Source organism: Marmota marmota, unplaced genomic scaffold (assembly GCF_001458135.2).
Source record: "Marmota marmota marmota unplaced genomic scaffold, marMar, whole genome shotgun sequence".
NCBI classification, from domain to species: domain Eukaryota; kingdom Metazoa; phylum Chordata; class Mammalia; order Rodentia; family Sciuridae; genus Marmota; species Marmota marmota.
Window position 1 is genome coordinate 8,137,533 of NW_026000294.1, and position 15,625 is coordinate 8,153,157.

At 37.4% G+C, this 15,625-nt stretch overlaps 1 protein-coding gene across 11 annotated transcripts in view; it reads left to right on the forward strand.

The window, feature by feature from the left end:
- The window catches only part of Arhgef9 (Cdc42 guanine nucleotide exchange factor 9), a 374,830-nt gene that overhangs the window by 338,677 nt on the left and 20,528 nt on the right, over nucleotides 1-15,625 (forward strand). For 10 of the 11 annotated variants that reach the window (XM_048797209.1, XM_048797206.1, XM_048797210.1 and 7 more), the window contains 2 exons: nucleotides 3,897-4,028; nucleotides 12,185-12,428. In XM_048797209.1, coding sequence (XP_048653166.1) covers nucleotides 3,897-4,028; nucleotides 12,185-12,428 — 376 coding nt within the window. The remainder of the gene's footprint in view (nucleotides 1-3,896; nucleotides 4,029-12,184; nucleotides 12,429-15,625) is intronic. The other variant, XM_048797207.1, reaches the window with a different exon arrangement.

The following is a 15,625-nucleotide window of genomic DNA, read 5'->3' on the forward strand; positions in this document are numbered from 1 at the left end:
TACCTTGCCTTATTTCTCTGGATCTGCTCAGACCACAAACACATATCAGTCAGCCTATAATTAGAGTGGAATAAAGTTGAGAAAAATGGGATGAATTATAATTCATTAGAAAAAGGTAAAGTTTCTTCTCTGAGACTTTGGCTTCAGAACAGGAAGGCAAATGAACTGGTAAGAAAGCTCTGTGTAGTTTTTGATAGCCACTATTTATTTAATATTCCTTGGTTCATTTATTAGATAGATATTTATTGAGTACCAAATCTGTGTCAGGTCTCATTCTGGATTCTGCAAATATGTCAGTGAATGGGACAAAATTCCCACCCTTATTGAATTTATATTCCAGTAGGGAAGAAAGGAAAGAAACAAGCACATACTATGTTGTCAGGGAGTGATAAGGGCTATGAAGAAAAATAAAGTAGGCTAACAGGCTAGAGTAATGGGGTAGTACCTGAGCAGATGACTTTTGAGAAAAGATCTGAAGAAGATTAAAGAGCATATAATTCTTGGAACACAGAATTTCAGGCAGATGGAAGAAAAAATACAAAGGCCATGAAATATGGAAATATGTGCTCAAGGAATGCCAAGGACTAGGCCAGTTTGGCCATAGTGGCATAAAAATGGGAGAGAGTAGGGGTAGACGAGGGTATAAAAGTAATGAGAGGTAAGATTGTGTCTTTAAAGGACTTTGGCTTTCACTTTGGTTGGGAGCTACTAGACGGTTTTGAGCAAATATGTGATTATTAACATCTCTTTACCAGTCCCTGTGTACTAGTCATTGAGGATGTTTTAGTCAGCTTTATTTGCCATTGTAACCAAAAGACCTGAGAAAAATTTTAGAGGAGGAAAAGTCTGTTTGAGGCTCACAGTTTCAAAGGTCTCAGTGGATAGATAGCTGGCTCCATTGCTTTGGCCTCAAGGTGTGGCAGAACATTGAGGCAGAAGAGTGTGGTGGAGGAAAATGGCTCAGAACATGGTCTCCAGGATTCAGAGAGCTCCACTGACTTACAACAAAGTAAATACTGCAAAGGCATGTACCCCCAATGACCCACCTCCTCCAGCCATACCCTACCCAACCTAGAGTTGCCTCTCAGTTATTCCCTATTAGGTGATTAATGTACTGATTAGGTTAAACTCTCATAACCCAATCATTTCCCCTGTAAACTTTCTTGCATTTGTCTCAAACATGAGCTTTTGGGGGACACCTCATATCTAAACCATAACAGAGGATATTGGAATCAATGGTATATGCCCTTGGTCATCTAATGGGGGGAAGATACATTCATAGCAAAGGGAACAGCATGGGCAAAATCCTGTAGGAATGGAACAGAAGGCCCAGGGGATTGGGAAGTGGGAAGGTATTGCAGTTTTGGGAGCAAGACAAACAGATACGTACTTGGTGCTGGTTGGGCAGAGGAGACAAGAATTAGAGCTGGAACAATGAGAGGGCCCTTTTCATCACAATAATGTTTGATGTGTTCTAGCAGCCATGTGGAGTGGAACAAACAGTAGATATAATTATTTGCTCCACTTTAAATGAGGAAAAAGGTTGAAAGAGATACATTCTAAGGGCACAGAGTTGAGTTGATAGCAGCACTAGACCCAGAGCTCAGCTCTTTTGAGATTCTTGCCTCAGAAATCTTCAATTGAAGCTGGTTGTTCCACTGGGGTAGGTGTCATCATTCTAATGCAGTATGGTGAATAAGAACATGGGCTTTAGCGGGAGTCTGGCCTGAGTTCTGCCCCTTTGGGAAAGTTACTTCCAATTTCTCTGATCTTGATTTTGGGGAATAAAACAGTGCAAATCTTATCAGGTTATAGTGTTAGTAGGAAACAGGATACATATAGTACCCAGGGCACGCAGCCATGGGATAATAAATATCATTTGTGTAGATCTTACAGTATGTGTACCTTCCTAGGCACTTTGTTATATGTTAATTTAAATAGTTATCACAATAGGGTTGGTAATGTTTTTATCCAAGTATGAAGTAACTGAGGCACAATTAGGATATTTAGATTGCTTTAGTTCACTCAGCTCGGTGAGCATATAAGATGGTTTTTGTTTTTTTCATTTTTTTTTCTTGGAATTGTATGGGGCAAGTACTTAAAATAAAATTGGACTGCCCCTTGCTGGTACAGTGGGTAGACCAGATAATACTGACTATTCCCCCTGGTCTGATCATCCTCACTTGAGCAATTAATACCTTAAGGCATCTTTGCCATATTTTTATATTATTGGCCCCTTTGATAGCTTTCTTTCAAGGTGGGGCATGGTAGACAGGTACTACTATTAACTTCCCATAAATTCTATTATTAGAAAATAATTACACTGAGTTCCCTTTTTTCCCATCACTTAAATTAGAGCAAATGGTATACTCATGAACACCATTTCCATATGTCCCCCACTTTGGCATACCATCCTGCCTGGGCTATTTGCCTCTGATTATTTATGGACAGATGCAGGGACTTATATTTCTAATCATTCCTTGAAGCTTTTGCATATAAGGCTTGACATCTTAGTGTTGGAGTATTAGGACTGGGACTGTAAAGATAATCCTTTTTAGCTTAGAAAACTGAAAGCCAGGGAGAAAACCTTCCAGTGACATTTTGGCCTAGAGACAATATAGGATAGAAAGTGAGTACAATCTCTGGAACCATAGAAATTAGAGTTGAATTGTAGATCTGTAGCAAAGTAGCTGGGTGATCTTGGCCTAATACTTAACCTCTCTGTACTTGGAACTATAATATTGGAGTAAAAATATCTATCCCATGGACAATTATATGGTAGACTGGAATATCTAGCATATAGGAACTCAGAAAATATTAATTCTTCTACTTCATGGGCTACTGCTCTTATTTCACATCTTCACATAGACCTTAAAACTCTTATCTCTGTGCTCTTGACTTTGGTTTGGTTTTCCTTGTATTCTGTGATTTCTGAGCCCACCTACCTTAATCTCCTCTGCTGAGATGTAAACTCCTTGAAAACAGGGACCACGTCTGGCTTGGCATTTACAGGCATCCCATCATACTTCTGCCCTAGCAGACTTGCCTTAAAGAAGGGGGCCTTGCTGGGTATGGTGATGCATACCTGTAATCTCAGTGAGTTGGGAAGCTGAGGCAGGAGGATCACAAGTTTGAAGACAGCCCCAGCAACTTAGTGAGACCCTTTCTCAAAATTAAAAAAAAAAAAAGGATTAAAGGACTGGGAATGTGGCTCAGTGATAAAGTGCTCCTGGGTTCAGTCCCCAGTCCAAAAAAGAAGGGGAGCCTTTGGAAACAATGTTGAATTCAATTAGGGAGGAGTCAAGTGTCTTAGTACTTTTTTTTTCAAATCTGATTCTATGTAGCAGAGGAGTTAAAGGCTCCCTGGATAATAAACCAAGGAAGAATGTGGTAGTGAAGTTTCTTTTTTTAATCAATCAGTGAATTTTAATGAACTAAGAGGAGAAAGAAAAAAACAATTATAAGAGGGGGAGTGAATTATTCTCTTTTTCTCTGTTTATCATCTTTTTTCTTGCCCTTCCCTGTTCCCTTCTACTTGTCTGGGAAGCATAAAAAGTTCTACCACTTGCTCAATTTTAGAGACTCAGAGAATAGAGCAGGGATTGAGAAACTGGAGCAGAAAAGGATTCTTAGGGAAGAGAGATGGACAACAAAGAATGAGAGAACATGAGTAAGAGAGTACATAGAGAGGCTGTATCAATCCTGGGTAATAAGGCCTCAAAGTGAAAAAGAATATGGTTATAAAGCTTTTCGAGGACTCCAAGGAGTCCCTTTCTCCCTCCTTCTCCACCAGGCCCTCTCTGGCTTCCTCTTATTCTAGCTTTGGGTGATTCCAGGTAAGAAATGGGACCATCCCTCCTACCTGGCTGCCTCTCACCATCACGTGTCCTTCCTAGGGCGAGGATATCCTAGACAGGAGCTCGGAGCTGATCTACACTGGGGAGATGGCCTGGATCTACCAGCCCTATGGCCGCAACCAGCAGCGGGTCTTCTTCCTGTTTGACCACCAGATGGTTCTTTGCAAGAAGGTAACCCCACCTTTTCTTCCCTGAGGGAGATGGGCACCTCACGAGGAACCATCCCCTTCCTTTTCCTCATACCCAGGCTGCCAGTGAAATGGTCAACAACTGCTAGGAGAAAAACAGCCTGGAGATTGGCAGCAATTCCATATCAGGAGCACTGGTGTGGCATGAATATCATAGGCAATGAACAATTTTGTCTTGGTATCTATTTTTCACCTTTGCTCTCATGACTTGAATGGTGCTTCTTTCTCGTTCCCTTACACCCAGATCTGATAGCCAGCAAGTTTGCATCAGTTGTGAAAAATATTATAATAGTTTCATCCCAATTGGTAAACAATAGCTTCTTCAGTACCTTCCCCCATTTACAGTCTGATGTCTCTGGCCAACTGGCCCCTCTCTTCTATAGAAAACAACAAGGGGCCTACTACTTTTGCCCAGACAGGTAGGTACCTCTGTGATACAAGATTTCCCCCTGTTTCCTGCATTGGTGCATTGGTTCCTCACAACTCCCAACCATCTCTCCTGTACTGCCCTTTCCCTGTAATACATTTGAGGAGAAATTTGTACTTCTCAGTTACCCCCTTGATAACTGAATGTTGGTTTCTTAGCCTTTTATTCTTGATGAAAAAGGACAGTATACATTCTTATCCTGAATCCTTCTGAGGGATCCTAATGGAATACTGTTCCCCCTACCTCCTTCCTCAGGATACAAAGTTCAGACCACTTTTGTCTCTAGTGACTGGCTGGTAAGAATTTGGGAGCAGGGAAAATAAAAGATGAGGGAGAAACCTAAGAGTACTTAACGTGAATTTCCTAATTCACTGTCTTCATACCTAGTCCCTTTGTTCTCTTTCTCATCCATAGTGAATGCTTCTGAAGAGGGGTGCTGAGTCACAACATTACAAATTAAACACTGTTATTTTTCTGGCCTGGAACATAACCACAGATTTGGTTTAAGCCTCCTATACTCTGTGTGCATGTAAATGTGTATCATATCTTGCATTAAATAGATTCAGACTGCCTTAATGTTTGGCAATCAACTCTGAATACTGGCTCTGGAACCAAAATAGCAAGTTAGTTCATAGGAATAATAATTGCCTCCATCTGGAGTTAACCCTGGAAGAGAAAACTTTTTTTGAATATGGATTTCAGCTCCAAACTAATATCTATCTTTAGACCCCTCAGTTCTCAGGTCTTCCATACAACTGGAAGGCAAATTTTTGAAGATTATTTTAGGCAACTAAGGGAATTCTCAATATATAAACCATGTCACCAACAGTCATGTGCCTGTTCACTACTAAATTATGTTCATGCTCAGAACAACTAGTCATTGAGAAAGACTTAAAACAGGAACTTGGTTTATTTTCGGGTCCCCCATCCCCAAGACAATGTTGATTTAGGCATCTTTCAGCAAACACTGCAGTTACTTTAAGTAAAATGTGAATCTAGGCTCTGGAAAGCAGTGCTTATAGGTGGTATGACCAGGACCTAGGATGCTGAACACTAAGGCAGAGGCTAGGATTAAAGGGAAAGAAACAAGATGAACAGTGGGCTAAGTTTAGGAATCAAGGGACAGAAGACCAGGGTGAAGTGATGAGTCAACTCGAAGCCAATAGTAGGAGCCAATTGTAAGGAAGAAACTAGAAGTCAAAGGAGGACTTGGGAATTCAGACCAGCCACACTGGCAGTATGGGAGAAGTAGGTAACAGAAGTGACAAAAATAAAAGATACCTTGTTGCAGGCATAGTTTCCCTCAGATGGGAGATGTCTTCTTCTATCTAGAAGTCTTTCTCCCCAGAGTCTTTCTCCCCAGAGTAAAGCTAGTCTAGGGTCAGTGTATAAGGGTACCAATTCCATATACTCAGTTCTTCATGACACTGGCTTCCCAGAGCATAAGAAACTACAGGCTGGTACAAAGGTCATTAAAAATATCTGATGTTTGTTGTTGTTGAAGATTTCTATTTGATATCTACAATAGGACTTCCTATTCATCAAATATGAGTTAAACTTGAAAAATGATCATGCAATGCAAATAAGTTATATAAACAGACAAGATATTTTGTTTGCCAAATTGCTTAGGGACCACTTTCCATTATTATAAAAGATTTTCTTTTTGAGATAGAACGGAGAGAAATAGATAAGGCTCCCTGGAGATGAGGATTCCTTTAACAAGGGAAAGGAAGGAGAAGGACCAGGATTAGAAAGAGGTGAGGAAGGTTTCTCTTCACTTACCTTACTCACCTCAGGAATCCAATTTAAAAGAATACCCGAAAGCTCATCAGTAATTTTTAAAATGTATTTACAAGGAAAAAATGGGGGGAAAAGCAAGCTAAGCCAGATGTGGCTACAGTAAGCTTTCTGATTAGATCATATTTAAAGAGGAATAAGTAAATGCCCCTAGCAAGTGAATAGGTAATAAAACATTTTATATGTGATTTTTAACAGTAGTGGCAAAAATAGTTTCATGAGTCCTACAATGAATAAAGTTGGTATAAAAATGTTCAATTCGATATCAGTGATTTTAAAAGATCTATTCAAATAAAGAAAAATTTAAAAAAATGATAGTCTGATAACCCCTTGCCTTAGACAGATGGTTTAATGTTAGCAGAGTAACATAAATTTCTTCAATGTCAAGGGAAGGAGAGCATAAAACTGACTACAAGTGGATTGAGACTCAAAGAATCTGAGGTTATAAGAAAACACTTTACTGCTCTGAAATATTTTTGAGTCCTATTCTGGGCCTGCAAACTCTGCCTTCATGGGGCTTATAGTCTAATAAAATTTAAGTAAGATTTAATTTAGAAATGTGTATTTCTTTACACTGAAATAAATCTCAGATATTCACAGTGGAATTTCTCTAGAATTATGGGTCTTATGAAATCTGTGAGAACACTATAGATAGGAAAATGTACCAGTTTTCAAAACTGAAAATAATATGTTATGGACAATATAGATTGATAAAAAATCATGAACTAGCATTTATTGAGTGCCTGTATGATTCTGTTCTAAGAACTTTACATTGAATAACCCAATTTAATCCAGATAACAAATCTCTCAGGAAGTCACTGTCACTATTCCCATTTTAAAGATACATAAATTGAAATATAGAGAAGTTATATAATTCCCCCAAGGTGATAATAGCTGACAAGTGATAGAATCAGGGATTGAATTCATTCAAGCTGGCTCTATTTTCTACATTGGCAACCTCAATGTCATTACTGCCATTGAGCTTGTCAGAATTCTGTAATTATAAAATATTCTATGAACATTTAGAAAAAGATGCAGCAACCATGAGGGCTCAGCATTTGGAGCAAGCCATGACTCATAAAGCTTCATTTCTATTTTGCCAGTAATTTGATTAGTGAATGGGAGGATTGAAACTGGCAGAGAGTATCTAGATTTTATTCTGGCATATCTGGATTTCATTCTGGCATATCAGATTCTCCCATAATTTCCTTGCAGAGAGAATAAATATGGAATAATAAGATATACGACTTATGGTCAGACAATTTGGGGTACAAATCTTGGTTCCAGAACTCACTGTATTATTTCAAGCAAGTGAGCTATCATTTCCTATGCCTTCATTATATCATTTATAAAATGGGGAGAATAAATTCTGTACAGGATTTTTGTGAAGAATAAATGATAATCTTAGAATTCCCTCATGTCCAAAAAGAAATAGTCAGATTTATAAGGTAACGTGGTCCCCATCTCTAGTTTCATCCAAATATGGGCTAGATGATTACCTGCCAGAGATTGCATAGAAGACATTGAAATATTGTACCTGATCTCTATCCAAAATCATGTGGCCCAGCCATTAAGTTCCTATTTAACTCTTTATTACCAGTTATGCAAAAATCTCGCCATTTTATACATTAGGAATTGGGAATGACTAAGCCACTTATAATAGTTTGAACAGCTTATAACTTGAGAGGACTAGAGGGAAAGAGAGAGAAGATATTTTTTTCAGTTTATATTATAGGACATGAGAAAGACATCCATGGGTTCTAAATATGTGACCTCTTCTTCAGCTTCCCTCACACCTTCTCTTTCCTTGTCATGTTTCTTTTGAGAAATCCAGGTAAGACTTGATTTCTTGTCTCTCAACTTCTCTGCTTACTGTCCTTGCTCTTCTATGTCTCACTGCCTTGTCATTTTAGCTTTGTACGTGTTTTGCTGTTTAATTCCTGACATGATTATTTTGGATTATTGTGATGCTTTGGAAGGATTCCCCCTCCCCCTTTATTTTGTTTCCCTTTCACTACTTACTGTGAAAGATAGTACAGCTCCTTTCCCAAATCATCTACTAACATCTTATAGCCCTATAGTTGCCTTAAACAACCTCTTCTCTTAAACTTCATGCCAGTCCGCCTGGGCATGCTCCCTTGTGCTATGTGTAATAATTGCTCTGTGTTTCTGTTGCCTTCACCATATGGTAAGGAATCATAATTAAACAGCATGTAATGGTAGTAGATAGAAGACTTTTGTTCAGGGAAATTTCTGCATTGGGACCATTTCTTCTTGCACTGACTGAAAGGCCCAACTGGGAGGTTTGTAAGACAACTCACAAACCATAATAAAATAAAAAGAGGTGGGGATAGAGCAAAAAGAAGATGGGAATTTGAAAAAAAAATATACTTGGATTCTTGACTTTATTCTTTTGTCTAGACTTTGGCCAGTTATTTAACTTCATCTTTTTGTTCCTCAGTGTCAAATTAAGTGTTTCATAGAACTCATCCCCAAAGTCTCAAGGAGAACAACCTGAGGTAGTAGGGAGTAGTAGAGTGTTAAGAGCATGGATACTAGGGAACGACTAGAGGATGCTATTCCCATTTCTCCCATGAGCTTTCTGACCTTGAGCAAGCTCTCAGTGCTTGTAATTATCCCTTCATTTGTAAAATAGGAATCGTATTTTTATCTACAACAAAGGTAGATTATGAGAGTTAAATGAGACAAGGCTGGTGTCATGTAAATACTTAGTAAATGTTAGCTATTGATACTATTATAGTATATGTAGTGTTACAATCATTCAGCATTTTTATTGGGAAGCATTATAACACTGTAGTACCAAAAGAACAAATCTTAGAGCCAAACACCCTGGAATAAAATCTCAGCTCTGCCATTTAATAGCGTTTATCTCTGGTTAAGTTCCTTAACTCCTGTGTCTATAGTTTCTCATTAAATGGGATTATGATAGCCCCTGCCTTGTAGGATTGTTGTGAGGTTTATTTAAGTTCATAAAAACAAAGCATTTAAGATAGTATCTGGCAATATGTCTGCCATTTAAGTGTTTTCTGTTGCTTTTGTTAAAATTTTGTTTTGAGAATAAAACATGCACTCTAGATGCTGGAATATGGTAGTGACCAATATAAACCCAGTTCCAGCTTCATGTTCCTCAGAATCTGAAGGGAAAATTGGCATTGTCCAGACTGTGTGATAGTAACCAGGTCCCCCTCTAAAGTGGCAGGGAGGATCTACTGACAAACAAATGAAGCAGGCTACAGTCCTGAACACTTGCATTCTCCTGATTGCAGCATCTGTTATTTGTACAAAATGTCTTGCTTTGTCTTACAAAACCCCGGGAATACCTAGAGAGGCCAAATTAAAATAGCTGGAAGCTATTTCAATTATGCAGTATCAGCGATGAGCAGAGGTTCTTTTCAGGAGCCACAGCCTATGATCAGGGCCTAGACATCTACAGACTTGACAAAAACCTCCGGGAAAAGCATTACCTGCCCAAGTAGATCTGTGATGTTGGTGAGTAGGTGGCAAATACCATTTAGCAAATACCTCCCCCATCCTGAAAGAATATGTAGAATTTCTAGAGACAGTATTTTTACTCATAATATTTAACTTATTTGGAAAGTTTAAATGAGCTGAAAGAGGCAGCATATTTTTTTAAGTTTATCAAAAGGGAATTCAAACGGCTATGAAGCACTGGCACAGGAGCAAGAAAGCTTAAGGCTGTTTTTAGTGAATAAGGCTTACCTCATAACCAGGAAGCTGCATGTTTAGATTAGAATTTTTCTGCCATTTTACAGTGTAAATAAAACTCTCATTTTATGATTGAGGCTGAAAGTGGCTTACCCAAGACCATACAGCTAGTAAGTTAAGCAGTTAGTTAGTATTCAAACTCAGGTCTTTGGATTCTATGTCATGCTCTTTCTACTGCCCCATGTTGTTTCATGGCCTTAGCTACCCTTTCTGATTGAACTTCCTAAGCCAGTAGATCATTTTTAGCCATTCTTATTATATCCTTGCATTTGGCTTATGACTAATCTGATGCCTGAACACTCACATTCAACTGACTCTGGAGCTGCAAAGAAAGAATTTTAATAACATGTCACTCTACCCCTGTTACCCTGCAACAGAAGCTAAAATTCTCTTTAGTTCCTTGTCATCCTTAAATATCTAAAGAAACAACAAGAAGGTTCAATTAATGTAGTTCTAAGATCTTGCACATACTTTCCATTTTTGGAAACTAGAAAAGGTATTGAAGGCTGACAATGATAATGTGACATTAGTTTAGTAGGTGGGGGGAGGAAGTTGTGGACTGAAGTTCAGAATAGGGTAGTTGAGGTTGCCAGTGTTTTAGTACTATAGGTGCCCACTTCTTAGCTGCATGATCCAGATCTGCCTTTCCAGGTCTTTATTTATTATGTTATGAATAGTAAAGTTGAACTCAAACCTTTCTGAGATCAGGATAGATTCCATCCATTATCCATAGATTTTCTTCCCATTTATCCAGTTAAATTAGCCTAATAGGGCCCACTTTTTGAGCACGTATCTCACAAATAATCTTAGAATTTGGAATACAGTTCATAGGAACCACTACAATGAATATCTCTTCTCTGAGGAGGATGAGGGAAGTGTTGATAGGAGGAGAGGCTAAAAGGCCACTCCGAAAGACTTATCAGATCTAACATAGACCCATATGTGATTTCTTCCATTCTTTTGCTTTTTTGACTTATTATTTATTTGATATCCATAAATATTTAAAATAATATAATGTACACTCATGTACTTACTGTTCAACTTAAATAATTATTTAAAAATGTAAACTTCCTCCCCTTATACACTTCCATTTCCTTCTTCTTCACCTCTTCACATTTTCTGATTTATAATTTTGATTTTGGCATATATCATTGTCAAATATTCCTTTATAACTTTTGTACATATATATGTATCTCTTAATATTATGTGGTCATGCTTTGTATGTTTTCAAGTGGAATAGATATAAATGAGATAGAACTATACAGAAAGGAGCTGGACACAGTGGCACATGCCTGTAATCCCAACAACTTGGGAGGCTGAGGCAGGAGGATCACAAGTTTGAGGCCAGCCTCTTCAGTAATTTAATGGGGCCCTAAGCAACTTAGTGAGACCCAGTCTCAAAATAAAAAGGGCTGAGAATGTGGCTCACAGATAAGGTCTCTGGGTTCCGCCCCAGTATACACACACACACACACACATACACACACACACACACACAAAGGAAACCAGGGGAATGATGAACATGAGATTTAGGGTAGAGTATACCTTGGTTCATTGCATTTGGATTGGGGGCAGGTTCACTAATACTGATTACATTATTAAAAATGTAAGTAAATAAGTAGAGAAATAAGAACACCATTCACAGACTAATTTTGAATGTCTCATTGAAGAAAATTAGGATTAATCTAGTACTTGAGAACAAAATATCAGATAGGCAACATAGTGTTTATATGCATCTACAAGTTTGTTTTCTGATACCTTAGTTTCATTGGCCTTCTTGGATTTCTCAGCACATTCCAGACAACCAGCCAGTGCATTTCATATTTCTGGTAGAGTGGCCAACGTTTTGAAAGAAGAAAAGCCCGTTAGCAGTGTTTTTGTGGTATGCTGCTTCATATTTCCCAGCAACAGGCTTGCAAACACATTCAAGGATTTATATTGGGGCCTGAGACATTGTTTGGATATGGGGCAACTCTTAGGACACCTAGTTAATCATCTTGTCAATGTCAGACTGGTAATCTAACATGCCCAAATTTAGACCTTAACAATCCCCGTTGGTATTCCAAAACAGTGACAGCATTAGTATTCTGTTGTGCCCATATGCCAACTCTCCTGTTACCACTCTGCATGTACCTACACAAAAACACCTTCCCTTTCTTCCTACCTAGGATCTAATCCGTAGAGACATCCTATACTACAAAGGCCGCATTGACATGGATAAATATGAGGTGGTTGACATCGAAGATGGCAGAGATGATGACTTTAATGTCAGCATGAAGAATGCTTTCAAGCTTCAAAACAAGGAGAAAAATGAGGTGCATCTGTTCTTTGCCAAGAAGCTGGAGGAGAAAATTCGTTGGCTCAGGGCTTTCAGAGAAGAGAGGAAAATGGTACAGGAAGATGAAAAAATTGGTAAGTGACCTGAGGGAAGATAGAAGAATCTGTGATCAACATAGTTTGAATTGGTTTACATTTTTCTAGAGTCAGAGGAAAGATTTCTGTTACAAACTCATGTAAGCCACTTTGGCCTTTCCTTATTATTAGGTTCATTTTCATAAATACCAAAAGCTTTCATTAGTCAGAGGTAGGTATGAGTTACCTATTAGATTCCAATAAAGTTGCATCAGCAGACAAGCATATTGCACTGAAAGCCAATCTTAGCCTTTATTCTCCCTAGCATATAAACATTTATGAACAAACACACATAAAATCATTCATATATCCTATTCTGTAATCTCAATGAGGTCTCAGCTTTCAGTTTTTATGTACATAATAGGACCTTCTGTAAAAGGGTCAAGGTAGATTTGGTAGAATTATGCTGATGGGATTCAGACAACTTTCCTTTTTGTTTTTTTTGTAGTGCTAGAAATGGAACCCACTGCCTCACACATGCTAGGCAAGCACTCTGCCATTGAGCTATATCACCAGCTGTCAGCCAACTTTCTAGTCAGAGTTTGGCAATATAATCCTGATAGGGACCAGGACAAAGAACCCTTTTTGATTGTAAGCTTTAAGACCCCTTTTGAATGGAATATGTTATGGGATCAAAGAGATTCTTATATCAATTTTTTATAAAAGCTAAAATATCCTTAAGACATTTCTGGTTGGTACACCTCTTTAATAACATTCATTTTACTAAGAAAAATTAATTATTTTATATGTGTTAGGCTAATTAGTTCTCCTCCATTGAAGTGACTGAACTACTGATAGTAGAAGCAAAGGCTTCTAAGTATTTAATGTTTACAAATCACCTCTGGAGTAAGTATTAATGATTAAGGTATTTTAAATATTAAGTAAATGCCCCTAAACTGTAGATTAAAAGGATATGCATGTATACATTATACTGTGTGGATCTATTTTGAAGTAAATTGTAGAAAATATAACAAGGTATAAAACCATCATCATTTGCATGATTTAGATTTACAATCAAACATACTTTTTGGCTTGAAACAGATTGTTCTTCTTTTATACAGTGATGTAATTCCTCATGCTGTTTCCAAACACTGGAATTCAGGTGCCTCAGTTATTGGTTATAAAGTATTACCACATATTTTGTTTATGGTACTGTTTCTGTCATAGAAGTAACAAACAAGCAGCCTTTGTAATTATCTAAGAAGACACACAATTTTTGTCTTTGCCCCACTCCTTATGAAAATGGAGTTGTTAAAATGCTTGTATGCTCAAGTTGCTTAAAAAAAAACTGCCTCTAGAAAAATGGGCCTACCCATTTAGTACAGAAGTGTTCTCCTACCCTTCCATATTGGGGAACAAAATGGTCAGAGGACAGGAGGGATGTTCAGAAAGACCCATTAATCTCAGTCTTCTTAGGTATTGGGTAGAATGCACATTGATAACTCACTTTGAGTCTCATTAGAGTAAAACAATGCTTTTAGCATAGGGGTACTGCATTAAGACATGCTTTGTAGTAATATAGAAATGTTGTTGCTATTTTCCCATTTGCAGACATCAGCAACCACTTACCCTGTTCAGGCTGTAGAGACATTAAAGATTGGGCTGGGGATGTGGCTCAAGCGGTAGTGTGCTTGCCTGGCATGCATGGGGCACTGGGTTCTATCCTCAGCACCACATAAAAATAAAATAAAGATGTTGTGTCCACCGAAAACTAAAAAAATAAATATTAAAAAATTCTCTCTCTCTCTCTCAAAAAAAAAAAAAGATTGATCTTAATGTGCAGACTCTAAATCAGTTACGAGGTCCTTCCCATTCCCTCTGGCTCAAATACCGTGTCTCCCACATAATCTCTGACTAATAATCTGTGACTTTTTAAAAAATATTTTTAGTTGTAGTTGAACACAATATCTGTATTTATTTTTATGTGGTGCTGAAGATCGAACCCAGTACCTCACATGTTCGAGGCAGATACTCTACCAATGAGCTACAGCCCCAGCCCAATCTGTGACTTTTAAAAGTCTATTTCTAATTTAGAAAAGCTTCCAAAAATTGTTTCCTGATAGACCTATGCTCATCTTTTTAATGAGAGTTTTGCAGATTTTTGTTTTTAGTCTCATTTAAATCATTTCATTGTAGGAAATTGTAAGGAAACAAAAAAGCTAGAAAAACATGAGAAAAAAATAATAATCACACAGAGTACATACAACACAGCAAGAAATTTGTAAACATTTTGTTTTGATGTATCTCCATCTATTCTATTTTTCCTGTATGTTAAAAAAATTGAGTGACTAAATCTTTTTTATCCCCATACCTGCCTCTCCCTGGTATACAGTTATAATTTTGTAACATTTTTCACTCCACATGGTATCATTAGAATTGTCAAATCATTTTTTTTTTAATTTTTTGGTGTTGGATATTGAATTCATGAGCACTTTCCCCTGAACTACATTCCCAGTCCTTTTTAATTTATTTTATTTTTTGGAACTAGGAAATAAACTCAGGGGGTGCATAACAACTGAGCCACATCTTCAGCCCTTTTTATATTTTATTTACAGAAGGATCTCACTGAGTTGCTTAGCGCCTCACTTAGTTGCTGAGGCTGGCCTTGAATTTGCAATACTCTTGTCTCAGCCTCCCAAGTTGCTGGCATTATAGGCATGAGCCACCACACCTGGCTCATTTAATATTTTTAGTGATTATTTTTATGACTTCCATGTTGATTTACCATAATTATTATTATTTTTATTTTTAGTTATAGAATTACACAGGGCCATCATAACCATTTAAACTCATGTAGAAATGTATAAAAATATTTAAAATTCTTTTATTTTCTTGCTCAGTCTTTGTGAAATAATAAGTATTTGCAATTTGGTGTGCCTCTTTACATACCTATGCTATGTTCTTTAAATATTTATAAACATTTGTATTTATAAAATTATATATATGTATATTTCAGATTAATTTGTACACAAACATTGCAACTCACTTTTTTAAACTTAATTTATCATAAATAACTCTACAGGTAAGAGTATATTATCTGTAACTTCTTATGTCAATCGGAGTTCAAGCAGAGAAGCATAAACAGTAAGAGATATATTACTAGAAATAATTGTCTTATGTGATTGTAAAGGCTTCCTAGGTGACTCTGAAATCTGTAGTGTAGTCAGTCAGAAACAGAATTTCATAGGTAGACTCAA